Consider the following 15,019-nt stretch of genomic DNA (forward strand, 5'->3'; position numbering starts at 1 on the left):
AAGAACAAATTCTTATTTTCAATGATGGCCTAGGAACAGTGGGTTAACTGCCTTGTTCAGGGGCAGAATGACAGACTTGTACCTTGTCAGCTCGGGGATTCGATCTTGCAACCTTTTGGTTACTAGTTTGACGCTCTAACCACTAGGTCACGCCGCCGCACCGTCTTACTGAAATACGTTCAGATAACCATATGTCATCTGATTTGTGTTGAAAAAAACATGCATATCATTGCAGCATTCCATGGTCAACGTTATTCCCAATAAGCATCCATGATGTCAAAAGCATGTAGACTTCTTTATTGGCAAAGTGGACAGGCGTACAGGTACAGTAAGAGCGTTGAAACCCATAGTAAACAGTTGTGTTTAGATTGTCGAGACTGCAGACTGAATAGTTCTGGTCCGGAGAAAAACATAGGAACACTGTGCCTGAAACAAGGAGGAATCTCCTACTCTACTGATGCTATCTAGAAAACATACAGTTAGGAATAGAACTACTGTTCCCTGAAGGAGGGAACAAGGTAGAACATATTATAGGGGGTCAACCAATCCTATTCACCTGAAGCAAACTGAAATCAATCCCAACGGGCCAATTAATGCAGAGCCCGCCCTCAGAAGCCCCACCTCCCTGGCTATAATATGAGGGATCGCATACACTTCCTAAATTCAGTACTGCTCTTCAGCGAGCCCAAACCCCCTGATGGCGTGGGGTCAAAATAGGTTATACCTTGTTCGCTCCTTCAGGGAACAGTAGTTATATTCATAACTGTACATTTCCTTTCAGTCGGTCACTCGGTATAACACACTATGGGTACTTTCAATCATGCTCCAAGCCGGCTCAGAGGGTACCACACGACAGCCCAAGCACACACACAGCTTCCACCGGCTGCAAAATGGGTTTACAGAAGTCACCTTTTTCTCTGATACTTACCCAAGAATTCTGAACTGCCTGAACCCCATATGGGGACCTAGAGAACCTGCTGCAACTTGGCAATGCACACTGACACGCTGCCACTGCAGCACAAGTCCATAGACCCCACAGTTCCAAGAACAATACTTAATTAACTTGCGAGCCTGACATGTCAGAACTTGTACAAGGAACCGCAAGTCCAAAACAACAGAACACCTGTCGTGACTTGTTAAAGAGCACACGCACAATGAACCAAGGCAGCCTGCGCATTGCCACGGCAGCCCAAGGCTCAAACCCACAGGGAAACTGTGGTAACCTGGACAAAACGCTGCCTAACATTGGCCCAAGTCCATAGACACTTGCGCATAGCTGCGGGAAACATGTTTGGGGGTGCTGCTATTCTGTCACCGACGGGGGAAGGGGCTGCATAATTATATTTTTTGGGCCGACCCTACAGATTGCTATATCAGTCAGCTAATACAGGACTAGTAAAGGCCCAGTGCACTACTTTTGTGAAGATAAACAAAATACATCTTACTATTCCGATTTTTCAGGGGGTGCTGCAGCAACCTTAGCACCACTACTCCCCACTGCTATTCCCTCGCGGTTCAAAAAAGTCTCACACAGAGATCCAAGGAGTCTGGAATGCCAGAACTCACACAAGGAACCGCAAGTCCCAAACAACAGGGCACCTGCTGTGACACTTTGGAGTCGCAGGGGTGTACTAATAGCATGTGGATATCCCCAACATGCTTGGCTGACGCCAAGGCCATTAGCAGGGCAGTCTTGTCTACAGACACCAACTGTCCCAAAGGAGGCTCACTCAATGTGGAACCACACCACCAGGGCCACCAGATAGGACCCCTGGGTAGAGCCGTCAATCCCTACATGACACGCCGGGATGGCTGGCGTATACACTTGAATATGGAAAAAGAAAGGCTCTGCTCAAAAAGCTCTTGCAAGAACATCAGAAACTCCTTTAACCTGACACCAAACCTCAAACGCGTGCCACTTATATACAACCCTCTCGTAGAGGGTGCACACGCCCAACTGTATAGTCATAATCACGTTTGAGGATAAACCCCTTGTCATCAAATTCAACCTTTCAGGGGCCAACTCTGCAGAGCCATATCTACGGCCTTGGGTGTCAATAGACAATAGATCCTGATGACACGGAACCCCTCCACGGGTCCCTACATAAACTTAAATATGGAAAAAGAAAGGCCCTTCTCAAATAGCTCTTGCAAGAACATCAGAAACCCGCCTAACAGGCAGAGGATCTCCGGGAATCAGGGTTGTCTGGGCCAACGAGGGAGCCACCAGAATGAACAACAGACCTTCCTGACGGACCCTCTCCACAGTGGCCTGAATCAGGTCCACTGGAGGAACGCATAGAGCAGGGTCCGAGGTCACTGATATGCCAAGCATCCGCTCACAACAAAGTGCCCAGATCTCTCATTGAGAAGAAGTCGACAATGCGCATTTTCTCGCAATGTGTAAAGCTTTACGTCGGCCCTGCCAAACCGGTCCCATATCTGGGCAACCACTGAGGGGTGCAGTCTCCACTCCTTAGAGATAGGATCCGCCCTGGAAAGTAGATCTGCACCCACGTTGAGAGATCCGGGAAGATACTTTGCCCTGAGCGACAGCAAATTCGCACTGCTCCATACGAGGAGATAACGTGCCAGGTTTAGGAGAAAGAGAGACCTCGTCCCCCCTTCCTGTTGATGTACGCCACCATCGTCCTGTTGTCAGACCTTACCAACACATGCTGGCCCTAAAACATCGGAAGGAAATGCCTCATTGATAGCAACGACGGGGAAACCCTAAGCAACCAATGGCAGTGGCGAGATGCGTCCAGACACTAGCAGTCACCTAGCGCTGAAATATACGCATCAACAGAAGTCCCAGAGGCACCACAGCCATCATAGAGGCCTTTAGACCCAATAACCACAGGCACGAGCGAAATGGCACCGAGGGCCCCAGCCGGAATGTGACCCTCCTCTGTTGGGACAAAAACGCGTGATTCAGCACCGAGTCTAGAGCAAGGTCCAGAAACTGAATGCGCTGAGCGCTGAGCCAGAGTCAACAACTTCTCTTGTGATTCATTATGAACACCATATGGGAAACAAGCGTGGCAGTGTGGGAGCGCCATATTATCTCCTAGGATAATTTAGGTTAATTTATAAAAAATAAAAAATGTATACTTGTTTTTCATTTCCACCACTTTTGACAACTGCGTGTCTGAATGTGAGGAAGGAACTGTGTTTATTATGCCCACAATGGGTTCGGGGACTTCGGCAACCAGTAACTTGCCCCTTATTGACCGAGCCACTTGGGAGCACTGTTGCCACAGTAAATGCTTGGGAAGGAGGGCCCAGAGAGCACGCCCCCTCTCCCAGCCTCCAGCTAGGGTTGAGAGGTCTGTTTCTTCCCCGGTGTCACAGAAGAATCTGCTTGCACCCTGCGTTCCTTCAAACCAGCACGCCGTCTGTGCCAAGACGTCCGCCGCTGCCCAGAAGCACCAAGGCGGCAACCCGCCTTAGGCCTGCACCCTTTCCTTCACGCCTCGGAACTGCAGAACCGCAAAGGATTTTAGTTGGAAAAGGACCCATAGAGCTACGTCCTGCTTTTGTTTCTCCCGAAACTGGCCCGTAAGGACTCCATAGCCGAGCAAAACAACCTTTTTGACTAAACTGTCTCATCCAAATACATCCTCCTGTCCCTCTCAGGAATCCAGGACAACATCAACCAGAGGTGGCACTGAGCCACCACCATCGCCCCCCATACTTTCCCCCACAGCCAGGATAGTACAGTGGGACAGACATAACTTTGTCCAGCTGATCCGCTGAGGATCAGCACTGTTTATTTGGAATCACCATGCTAGGATTTTGTCACGCTCGTCGGAAGAAGTGGACCAAGGCGCAGCGTGGTGAGCGTACATCTTAGTTTATTTATAATGTCGCCAACAAAACCAGAAATAACAAACTACACATAGACAACCACCCACAATCACAGGTGGGAAAATAGACAACGATAGACAGCTTCCTCTGATTGGGAACCACACTCGGCCAGAAACAAAGAAATAAAGAACAGAGTGCCCACCCAAATCACACCCTGACCAAACAAATAGAGACATAAACAGGCTCTCTAAGGTCAGAGTGTGACAGATTTGCCCCCTTGTTAGCCTCTGAAGTTAAGTAACTCGCCAGCTTTCTATCCATTGGTGGTGTGCAAACGAGCCCTGTCTCTTCCATACCCACTATTAATGAACTCACTACAACCTGGTAGCACCAGCCTGGCTGAATGAGGGGAATCGCAGGTTGTCTTTAGCTCATCACTCATCACTGCTGCAGGGACGGGAGGTAACCTGGAGGAACTCCTCTGCAGGGGAGAAGGACAATCCAACCCTAGGTGATCTGCCGCCCTACGACACAGCTCCAACAATGGTTCATTAAGCACCAATGGTTCACTCTCCCCCGCCAAATCCAAAGCCGGTGCTTCAGGCTTCCCCAGACTGATGTCAACCCATTGACACTCTGAAAACCCTCCAGAGCCAATCAGGGATAGTATATCATCCCTGGAATCCAGACTCTGAACACTGCCAGAGAAACCAGAATGAGCCTCACTTGGTTGGGATTACACCCCTATCAACTCTACGCCGGCCTCAAACAACCCCATTCCCAAACTCTCATTTTCACTGGAAGAACCTTCGCCAGCAGCCTCAATCTTCCTCACAAAGTAAGCCCTACACCCAATAGAGGTTGAACCCAGCCGGAGACATTGGTCACGCAAACTGGCCTGAGCCAAGTGTGTTTCCACCCCAAGCAAGCAGGATAGCACTCTTTTCTTAATATTTTATTGTGAAACCACATGCCCTAGGCCATGGTCGGAGGTTCAAACTCAGCTGGTTAGCCTTTTTGAACTTCCTCCTACCATTGGCCATCTTACTCAAGCAACAGAGCAATAGCTACACAAGCAGAGCAGAAAGTAGTGGGTGTTAAGCAAACACAAACCCTACCTAAACAAGGAAGTATTAGCTACACAAGCAGAGCAGAAAGTAGTTAACAAATGCAAAAATGTAGGAAATGTATGCGAGCCCCAGTATTATTGTCAGGAAGGCGGGGCATCCGAGGGCAGGCTCGGCATCCATTGGCCCGTTGGGAGTGATTTCAATTTGCTTCTGGTGAATAGGATTGGTCGTTGACCCTACATAGTATGTTATACCGAATGACCGACTGAAAGGAAACTGAGAAAGTTTGATTATTTTTTGCTTTCTTTTATGGCAGACATAAGGAAACTAAAACATTTGGTTGAGTGCCAGAGGAGGATGGTGGCAAGATCTATGGGAGGACGTCTCATTGTAATGGCTGGAATGGAATAAATGGAACGGTATTAAACACATCAAACATATGGAAACCACATGTATTACTCTGTTCCATTAATTCCATTCCAGCCATTACAATGAGCCCGTCCTTCTGTAGGTCCTCCCACCAGCCTCCATGGTTGAGCACTGTAGTTGAAATCTATCCGATTTTTTTTCTCCCAAAGCTCGGAAGGTAGCTACAAATAAATACTTAGCCTCCGACAAAGTCTATAGTTCTTCATTTTCGGACAGATATAGAAATAATAAATAAACTGTACACAAAGCATTGTGAGGAAAATATACAAAACAATCAATGGTAGACAGAGAGCATAACTGAATCCTTGTGAAAATACTGTCATAACAATGGCTGGTGAAGACATTTTTCATGACAGCTGAGAAAGACAGAAAGGCTTGCTTGAGTTCTGAACTGTTTGTGCTCCTTAACTACTGTGTGCATGGCACTGGTGTCTCCCCACCATATCGAGTATACAATCTATGAGGAAAGAAAACGTACACAAATATAAGGCTCCAGAAAGTCACATTTCTGGATCTTTCGTAAAAACACAACATCAATTTACTCCATGTGTAGGTTCAAAGGTTTCTGTTCACAGATGAGCTTATTTTAGATACTTTAATAATTTCCTTATGAATCTAGCATCTTTCATGCATCTTTATCAAAACATATTATAGATACCAAAAAGTTTTAATTCCATAGCACAAGTCCCCCAATTTAGCTTCAGTGGTCCAGCCTGTGCTATGCATCAATTGTAATAATCAAGCCACATAATACCAGAATACGGAATACTAATGTGGATTAGTCAACAGAGTTACATCACACTCGACTGTACTTTAAGCACAGACTTGTAAAAATTACCATACAAAGTGCTTTGGTTTCTTTACAAATTCAATTCATCTAAATGTCCAACCATTCAAACATTAAGAAAGGTGCAGTTATCAGTGAATTATTGTTCTAAAACAGAAAACCTATGGGGCAGAAAGGGTACACAGGGAGGGCGACATGATCAACATTAGTCATTGATGGAAATTAGCCTGGGGCAAAATGGAAATTACAGTACGAGTTGTGTCATGCTTGCTTGGCACTTGTACTGTCATTGGTCATGTCCCTGTGAAGAGCAGAATATTGACCAATGACAAAAGGAAAAGGGTGTGAAAATTTCAGCACAGAAAACTGGCCTATGGCCAACGGTCTTTTTTTCTCTTTTTTTTTTACAGTTACAATTGCCTTGAGCGGCACATCTTTCATACATTTCTGAAATAGTTTGGCAAATATTACACCATGCGCTTCACAAACTGTGATAACATATGTAAACTCTACCAATGTATCTTTTTTATTTACTAGTTCAACTGGTTGATAGTGTGACCAGATGATGGTACCTGAAGTAAGTAGGAAACTTGAGACCTTTACTGTAACAACAACAATAGACTTGAAAGGACATTGTACAGTTTGACTCATTTGGTAGAGCATGGCACTTGCAAATGCCAGGGTTGTGGGTTCAATTCCCACTGGGACCAGGATGAAAATGTATGCGCTCAAGTCGTAATTTGCTCTGGATAAGAGCATCTGTTAAATGACTAAAATGTAAATGTAAAAAATGTCCCACAGCCCTACTGTACTGTCAAACAGTTAACTTAACTCTGTCCAGGTTCCCTCAATGCAACTAGTTATCCTAATGTGCTAGGGTATGTACGTGCTGGCTACCATGTTGCCAGTGGCAAACAAAAATTCTCAGTCACCTGCCTCCAATGTGTTTATGGATTGGCTCAAGCCCTTCCAAGCAGGATGAGGATTGGCTGTGAGTAAAATTGTAAAGTGCTAAAAGTGGAGGCAAACTGATGCCATAAAAAGGTTAAGGATACACACGATTACAGTATAAAGCAGTATGTATACACTATGAGGGACTTCAAATAGAAAAAAACTACATCCAATAAAATCATACAGACAAGTGGTGAATCTTAACTGAAGTGCTTGTTTTGGATACCCCTGCCTACAACAGCAATACCGCTAAAACCAATCCACTTAACATACCTATAGTCAATTTACTGTAGGTATGGGCATTTTGAATGCCTTGAATTGCAGTACACGTTCAGACTTTAATTCCGATATTCAACACTGGGAGGTGCCAAGTGCACACCGCATAGCTTTGGGTTACTAATATGTCCCTATAACGGCTGGCTCAGGGTTGGTTTTGTTGGTTTACACATAACAGGACTGTGGTTAGGACTGTGGGAGGAAGAACTGACCCTAAACCAGTTGTTAAGAGTGTGGCTGATGAGAGACCCCTAGTGATGCACCGAGTAGCTGTTACAACAAGGTACCCAAAAAGTGTTGTGCTACATTGAAACAATATCTTCCTCAATTCTGACGTTCTGCTCTGTACTTTGTCCTTTGTAGTACATATTTGGTAAGTCTGCAGTTTACCGGTTTAAACCACTTTCTGCACTAGTTTAAAAGGACTTAAATTAAAGACAAAATGACCAACAGTTGAAAAGGCAGGCAAATGTTGCCATTGGCCAAGTCCGTGTTTATTAATCTGTTTGGCATAATGTCTCAAAAGCCTTTGTGGTGTTTGTTGTTACTAAGTTTGTCGCTTCGTCAATTGTTTCAAGCGGTCATAAGTAGTCAAAAGGAAGACGTGTTCCACAAAATCTTTGCTCTTTTGTCGTAGACCTTGGCTTGACTTGCAAAACAGGAAGGTTGGTTTTCTCAGTGTCTCTGAGAAACATAAGCTGAATACGGGGACACGTCCAACTCAGAGACGTATCGGGTAAAACACAAAAGACCAGCTCAAAAACACGGTTTCCTGTTCTCTGCAACCAAAGAAGGAACAGTGGGGCTCTCCTTTCTCCAGTACGAGGTGACTGCTGTGTAAGTGCAGACTTCCTGAACGCACCCCCTCTACGTTCTTTACCCCAGCTTTGTCCTGCCATTCAATCCAAGGAAGCCAGAGATGGGGGTTGAAGGGGTCAGAGGGGAGGCTCAGAAATGTTTTTTAAAAAATAAGAGAAAAAAAAAAGAACATTGTACTGTTATGTACCTAGCCTGAAGCGCCTCACACCGGCGTTACCTTCTTGGTCATGTTCTCTGTCTTCGGTGGCCTCCCTTTCTGGGTCAGAGTCTGTGGACAAAGTCCTGCCACCAAGATTGAGGACAGAGGTAGCCATTTTGGAGAGTACTTGCGTGTGTGGGTGAGAAGTGGCAGACATGGAATGGAGTCTGCTGTCCGGGTCAGTCCTAGAAGGCTTCATCCCAGTGCTACTGTACCCCTCCTCCTCTGCAGGAGGGCTCTCTGTGTCAGACTCGCACTCCTCCTCCTCTAGGGTCAGCTCAAACTGGAACTTATCTCCTGTGGAGGATCCACCTCCACCCCCTCCAGCTCCCATGGCTCCCCCAGGCAGGCCCATCTTGTCCTGGGCCTCGGGTGTGGGCGAAGGGCTGTGTGGGATCATGCTCTGGTACCACTCGCGATTGTCCTCCAGCGTGTCTAGGATGTCCTGGGCATCAGGGTGGACCAGGTCTGCCCACGTCTCCCACAGAGGGTGGACGATGTAGTCTATGAAGCCCACCTGTAGAGGAAAATGATTATAGTCACTGGCATATTAGTAAAAGAGGCAGACTTTTTAGCCCAGACTGTGTGTGTAGAGCAGGTGAAGAATCTGTCAGTGTGGCCTGTCTCAGGGGGAGTGGGATATGCAAAAAAACACATTTCCAATTCACATGTGTATATTGCACACTTGTACATGTGTGAAATAGGACAAATGTAAGAATATACCTAACTATTATAATTGTGTGTGTGTCTCTCTTCTGCATGTGAACATAGTGTGTGCATACTGTACTGTATGTGTCTCAATGCCTGTGTGTATAATAACTGTACCTGGTTCTTCTCGATGGAGGCGTTGTGTTTGTCACACATGGGGCTGATCTCCATGCCCTTGTCCCTCTCCCTGTCCCCCTGGGTGAAGAACTCCACCATGATGCGGTCAGTCCACTGGCGGTAAACCTCCAGGGGCTTGGTGGGGTTACTGAGGTCAGCACAGTGAACCATGTTCTGGAGGACCTGGAGAAACCAAAAACACTTCTTATTGAGTATCAAGGAAATGAAATGACCATACAATCATATGACAATAATACGATCCCAATGGTTCAGTTGGCTGGAGCAGGGTGCTGTCAGTCAAAACAAGTGTTTTGGGTTCAATACCTAAATATGCTTCATACACTGAATTAATGTGTTAATTGTAAGAAGCTTTGGATGACAGTGTCAGCCAAATGGCCATATCATCATCTAATTCACATTGGTTATGCTGAATATGAATCCCTTCTAAGAGAGTTAATTTTATTATTCTGTGAGTCTTACCTGGATACGATCTCCATAGTTGTCTAGTAGAAGTACTCCTAGACTGGTCACCTTCTTGGTCTCCACCATAGTCTTCAGGTCAGCCAGCAGGTTCATGTGTTTGGACATGTCTGTGGCTAACACCATGTCTATGACCATCTTGCGTAGGGACTGCCTCTGTTTCTTGCTGAGGTTCTGGAAGATGTCACAGTTGTCCTCCTGCAGCAGCTTAAAGCCCACGGCCAGGTGGTGGTTTTCCAGGACCGACACGTCGTTGTACATCAGGGCCAGCTCGGAGTCTGGACGGACACACAGGAGAGGAACAGTGCAAACACACATTCTACAGCAGTGGTCTCAAACTGGCGGCGTGTGGGACATATGCGGCCCATGAGACAATTTAATGTGGACACACAACCACAAAGGATTCCAAGATTTGAAACAACTCTTTGCCTAGTGCCCAGGGGGATATGTGAACTCACTGGTGTTGATGAGGAACTGGTTAGACACCCCCGGGTGGTCCACATCATGTATAGCACTGGCAAACAGAGCAGCTAGGATCTCCAAGTCAGTGAACACCGCCTGTAGAGATTGGAGGAACACAGGGATGTTAATGCAGGTAAATACTGTACAGCAGGGGTCACCAACCGGTCGATCGACTGGGCAATCTCCATGGCATTTCTAGTCGATCGGAAAACATTTCTGTAAAAAAAACAACGATAAAGCCTTGCATTCCTTTATTTTGTTGGCCATAGGTGCACGCGATTCAGCTGCCCTGCATGTCAGGTAGGGCGAAATGTTCCCATTTTTAACCATTTAATGTGTCTGAAGGTACAAACTCTGCCTTCCTGGTGGGCCTGGAGAGCAAATCAAGTGCACTATAGGCTTACCGCTGGCCAGTCGGATTGCTCAGATTCCCGGGTCTACAGTTACATAGCAGGCGGAAAAGAAAGCAGCAGCAAAGTTGATACTGTGAGATTTCAAAACATTTCAAATCATGACCAGAGAGAGAATGTCAATGAATACAGCAAAGAGATGCTGTTTTTATGAGTGAGTTCATGTTTAAGTTCTTACTCAGCACTGTCAACACTTTTTATTCAACACTTTGAGGCTATTAAAATGCGTATTCTTCAAACTTCCACTCACGCTACAACCAACACTGCAGCTGTAATGAGTAGGAAAGTGTATTGATAGGCTTGCATTATTATTAGCAGATTGGGTCTTTTTTAATATCGAGAAATATTTCACTTTCTCTGTTCATAGGAGTAACAACATGAATTTGTTCATTATGCAGACATAATGCGGTGCAACTCGAGTTTCACCATCAGCTGGAAGACGGTGTCCCTTTTTGGTCAGTGTCAACAGAGGAAAGGGAGAGCGGAGGGACGTTGAGAGGTGGACCCCTGTCTCCTCTTGCTCTCTCCCTCTGCTGACACAGACCATCAGATGCAGGCACAATCAGCCCAGTAAATTGTTAAACGTACAGTATGCTCACTCAGCTTTGCCTCACAAGTAATGCAACAACATCTACTGATCAGTTATTACCGGTGTGCAATTGATCTATTACCGGTGTGATCATATAGCCTACCTCAAATTCTTATATATTTTTTTTATGTGATGAACAACAAAGCATTGGCAGGGCAATTCAAGCAAAGACGATATGTGGTAATAATGTATTGGGCCTATCGCCTACTGCACAAACCTCATTGCTACAGTGCTGTTTTAAATAGGTTAATGTTGCATTGGCTTCCGTTTATTTAAGTCCTGTTAAAAAAAGTGGTAGATCTCGTCTTGCTTTTTGACTCAAAGTGATCTTCACTCAGAACGGTCAGCACTGCTGTACAGTATGTGTGTGAGAATGTGTATGGGACTTGTGCACAGGCGCAACACCAATATGGGACAGGTGGGACACGTCTGCCCCAATTTTCAAAACACCTTTTTTCTAATGTCCATAACTTTGAAGTTATACGATGTAGTGTATAGCCCTGCAGAAGGTGTACAGTTTTGAACATTATATTGCATATATTATTTATTAAAACAATTATATATGCAATATAATGTTCAAAACTGTACACCTTATGTACACCTTCTGCAGGGCTATATATATATATATATATATATATATATATATATATATATATATATTCAGTATTTTTAGCTAAAAAGTTGTCATACCTCCAGGGCAGGGGTAGAGAGGAGGACGTGGGTGGACTGGACCACGTCTGCAGCGTGGATGTTGTTGTGATAGGCCACATCATGGTGGTAGTGGTCCTCCAGGGTCATCATGAAGGTGATGAAGGTGTCTGCAGGGATCTTGAAGGACTTCAGCAGCTCTCGCTCCTACATGGAATACATATATGATTTTCAGCATTTTTTATCAGTGAATTTGTAAATTGTTTAGCCATGTAAGAGGGCCCTTTTTAGAAGATGACTCATTTGGAAACATGAGGATGACATACCTGGAAAATTGAATAAATCGCCACCGTCAGCGGACGATTCCCAGAATATTCAGATATTTTGAAAATATCCACACCCCATCGGTTTATATCTTCCAAATGCTGCCAGATGGAAAAACATTTGTTCGAAAAAAACTGCAGATCATTTAACTCCAAAACGTGCTGGGGACTATTAAATCCTAAGAGTGACAGAACTTGTGGCAGAACAGAACCCTAAAAGTGAGGTACTTTCTAATTGTCAGAAAAGAAGGGTTGCGTAGACTACCTTGGCGAGAAAGCCCTCCTGAGTGGCTGCAACCCCGAAGCGGGGGATGTTGGAGGGGGCCACACTGGGGATGATTCTGGGCTTCTTTACCCCCACGATCTGGGACATGGGACGCTTCTTCTTGTCCGTTTTCTCCTTCTTCTCCTTGATGTGTGGAGACATGATCTCCATGTCATGTTGCTTTTCTGTGGAGCACAGTTATTCCACAGTTATTCCATAGTAATAACAATAGAGTTCAGAAGGGTTGTCTATTGAAGTTGAAGTTGCACAGATATCATGTAGTTACCTCGATTTGTATTGTCTTGGCGTAATCACATGTAATGTTACAGGCTTGGGCTTTTCCATTTATATTTCGAGGTTGGACGTTAGCACGTGGGGCGCACCGATTGGTGTCACCTCATTAGTCAGTATGTACTACACCTGTGCTGGTTGGTCATCTCGTTAGGGGGAAGGTGTTTAACCTGTGCTGGCCCAGGTGCTATTTAAGAGTGGCTGGCCCAGTGCTCCGATGGTCTTGAGAGATGTGAAGAGTTAACACCTTTAGTTGGCTCGCCTTTTTTGATTTCCAGACAAACAATCCTTTATCTTATCTGCCCTGTTTTCATTTTGCTCCACTTTTTGGTTTGCTTCCTGACTTTAAGTTTGGTTTGTTTAAAAAAAAAATGTTTGCCTCTTCTTGGGTAAATTTAGTGGGTGTCTTGTAGGTCCTTGTTTTTGTTGCTAGTCAACTTTCAGTGGACTCCCCCATGAGTGTCTTTCAGAACCCCTCCTAAAACCCTGCCTGTTTCGTTTTGGTTGTTGTCAGTGACTCTTTGTGAGTTCCCCTTTCTGTTTGAGTGACAATTTTTGGTTTTCGTGCTGGGGAACGTAACAGTAACTATACAATAAGTATACATTAGTAACTATTGATTCACATTACAGTACATATGGTAGATGTCTCTACTAAGGCAGTCAGACAGTGAAAGGTGGTGGAGAGAAAGACGTACCTAGGAAGGTGCTGGAGATGAACTCTGACACCTGGTTCCCTGATCTGCTGGCCTCTGATAGCTGAGTGAGCTCTCTGTTCAGCATCCTCTTGAACTGGGGAGACAAACAACAACACACTGCATCACTCAGACTGTCACAATGTAGTCTCTACTGTAGACTTTGGACATACACATGACAGGCACATCTACACTGAGATATTTGGTAGTTTGCATGTGTGTGTCTGGTAACTTCTTAATTGAAGAAAAATGTACTTACTATGACTGTGATGCATATGGGGTTGTCCCACCTAGCTTTCTTAAGATGAATGCAACTAAGTATAATTCGCTCTGGATAAGAGCGTCCACTAAATGACTAAAATGTCAAACTTTTTAGAGCTCAGGAATTCTTTAAAGACTGGACAAATATTTTTCTTAATATTAACAAAAGTTTTGTTTTAATGCACTATTAAAAGCTCCTGTGCTAATTTCATTAACATTTTGGCATGTCTTTCTAGATTTAGAACATAAAACATTTATATCTCAAACATTATCCCTTAAGTCTAACACAGCAAATACTTTAATTGTTTAAGCATGTGCTACAGAACACTGATTCAAATATTTTTTCAGATATTGACAAAATAATATAGACTCCATCAGTGACGGAGTTGACAAGCTACTGACGGAGTTGACAAGCCACTGACGGAGTTGACAAGCCACTGACGGAGTTGACAAGCCACTGACGGAGTTGACAAGCCACTGACGGAGTTGACAAGCCACTGACGGAGTTGACAAGCTACTGACGGAGTTGACAAGCCACTGACGGAGTTGACAAGCCACTGACGGAGTTGACAAGCCACTGACGGAGTTGACAAGCCACTGACGGAGTTGACAAGCCACTGACGGAGTTGACAAGCCACTGACGGAGTTGACAAGCTACTGACGGAGTTGACAAGCCACTGACGGAGTTGACAAGCCACTGACGGAGTTGACAAGCCACTGACGGAGTTGACAAGCTACTGACGGAGTTGACAAGCCACTGACGGAGTTGACAAGCTACTGACGGAGTTGACAAGCCACTGACGGAGTTGACAAGCTACTGACGGAGTTGACAAGCTACTGACGGAGTTGACAACAGATACTCAAAACAGACATATTTTGGTCTCTAAAAATAAAAGTTCAATACAAACATTTGTAAAATATGGAAATGTATTAATTGGAAAATTCCCAATAAAAACAACCATTTTATCAAATCTTTCAGTCCTCTGATGGAGTTTATGTCAGACAATAATCTGACCGAGTTGATGTCTTATTGAGTTTACAAAAATATAATTTTTCTTCTTTATTCAAGTGGTAAATATAGTAGCATTTTAGTTTTTCCTCAGTTGTTTTATGACTGTAAAACCTAGTTAAATGTAACATATTTTAACCAAAATTCTGAGTTAATTTCATGTAGTGCTAAACATTTCTTTCATGACTTATGACGTGATCATATGCTATCTGGGGGGCCCAACCTCCAGGGGGACTCCAGCACAGTAAAGTATTATAATAAAAATATACTGAAGAACAATATAAACACAACATGTAAAGTGTTGGCTCCATGTTTCATGAGCTCAAATAAAAGATCCCAGAATAGTTCCATACGCACAAAAAGCGTATTTCTGTCAAATTCTGTGCACAAATGTGTTTACATCCCTGTTAGTGAGCATTTCTC

The 15,019-nt window shown here is 44.5% G+C and overlaps 1 protein-coding gene across 2 annotated transcripts in view; it reads right to left on the reverse strand.

Annotated features, from left to right (window-relative positions):
- Positions 1-276: 276 nt before the first annotated feature.
- The window catches only part of LOC110508904 (cAMP-specific 3',5'-cyclic phosphodiesterase 4D), a 33,034-nt gene continuing 18,291 nt past the window's right edge, over positions 277-15,019 (reverse strand). For both annotated transcript variants that reach the window (XM_036966136.1, XM_036966135.1), the window contains 8 exons: positions 13,330-13,423; positions 12,344-12,528; positions 12,082-12,180; positions 11,798-11,962; positions 10,105-10,204; positions 9,647-9,924; positions 9,167-9,349; positions 277-8,858 (listed from right to left, as the gene is read on the reverse strand). In XM_036966136.1, coding sequence (XP_036822031.1) covers positions 8,322-8,858; positions 9,167-9,349; positions 9,647-9,924; positions 10,105-10,204; positions 11,798-11,962; positions 12,082-12,180; positions 12,344-12,528; positions 13,330-13,423 — 1,641 coding nt within the window. In that variant the 3' untranslated portion in view covers positions 277-8,321. The remainder of the gene's footprint in view (positions 8,859-9,166; positions 9,350-9,646; positions 9,925-10,104; positions 10,205-11,797; positions 11,963-12,081; positions 12,181-12,343; positions 12,529-13,329; positions 13,424-15,019) is intronic.

This window comes from Oncorhynchus mykiss, chromosome 28 (genome assembly GCF_013265735.2).
Source record: "Oncorhynchus mykiss isolate Arlee chromosome 28, USDA_OmykA_1.1, whole genome shotgun sequence".
Lineage (NCBI taxonomy): Eukaryota > Metazoa > Chordata > Actinopteri > Salmoniformes > Salmonidae > Oncorhynchus > Oncorhynchus mykiss.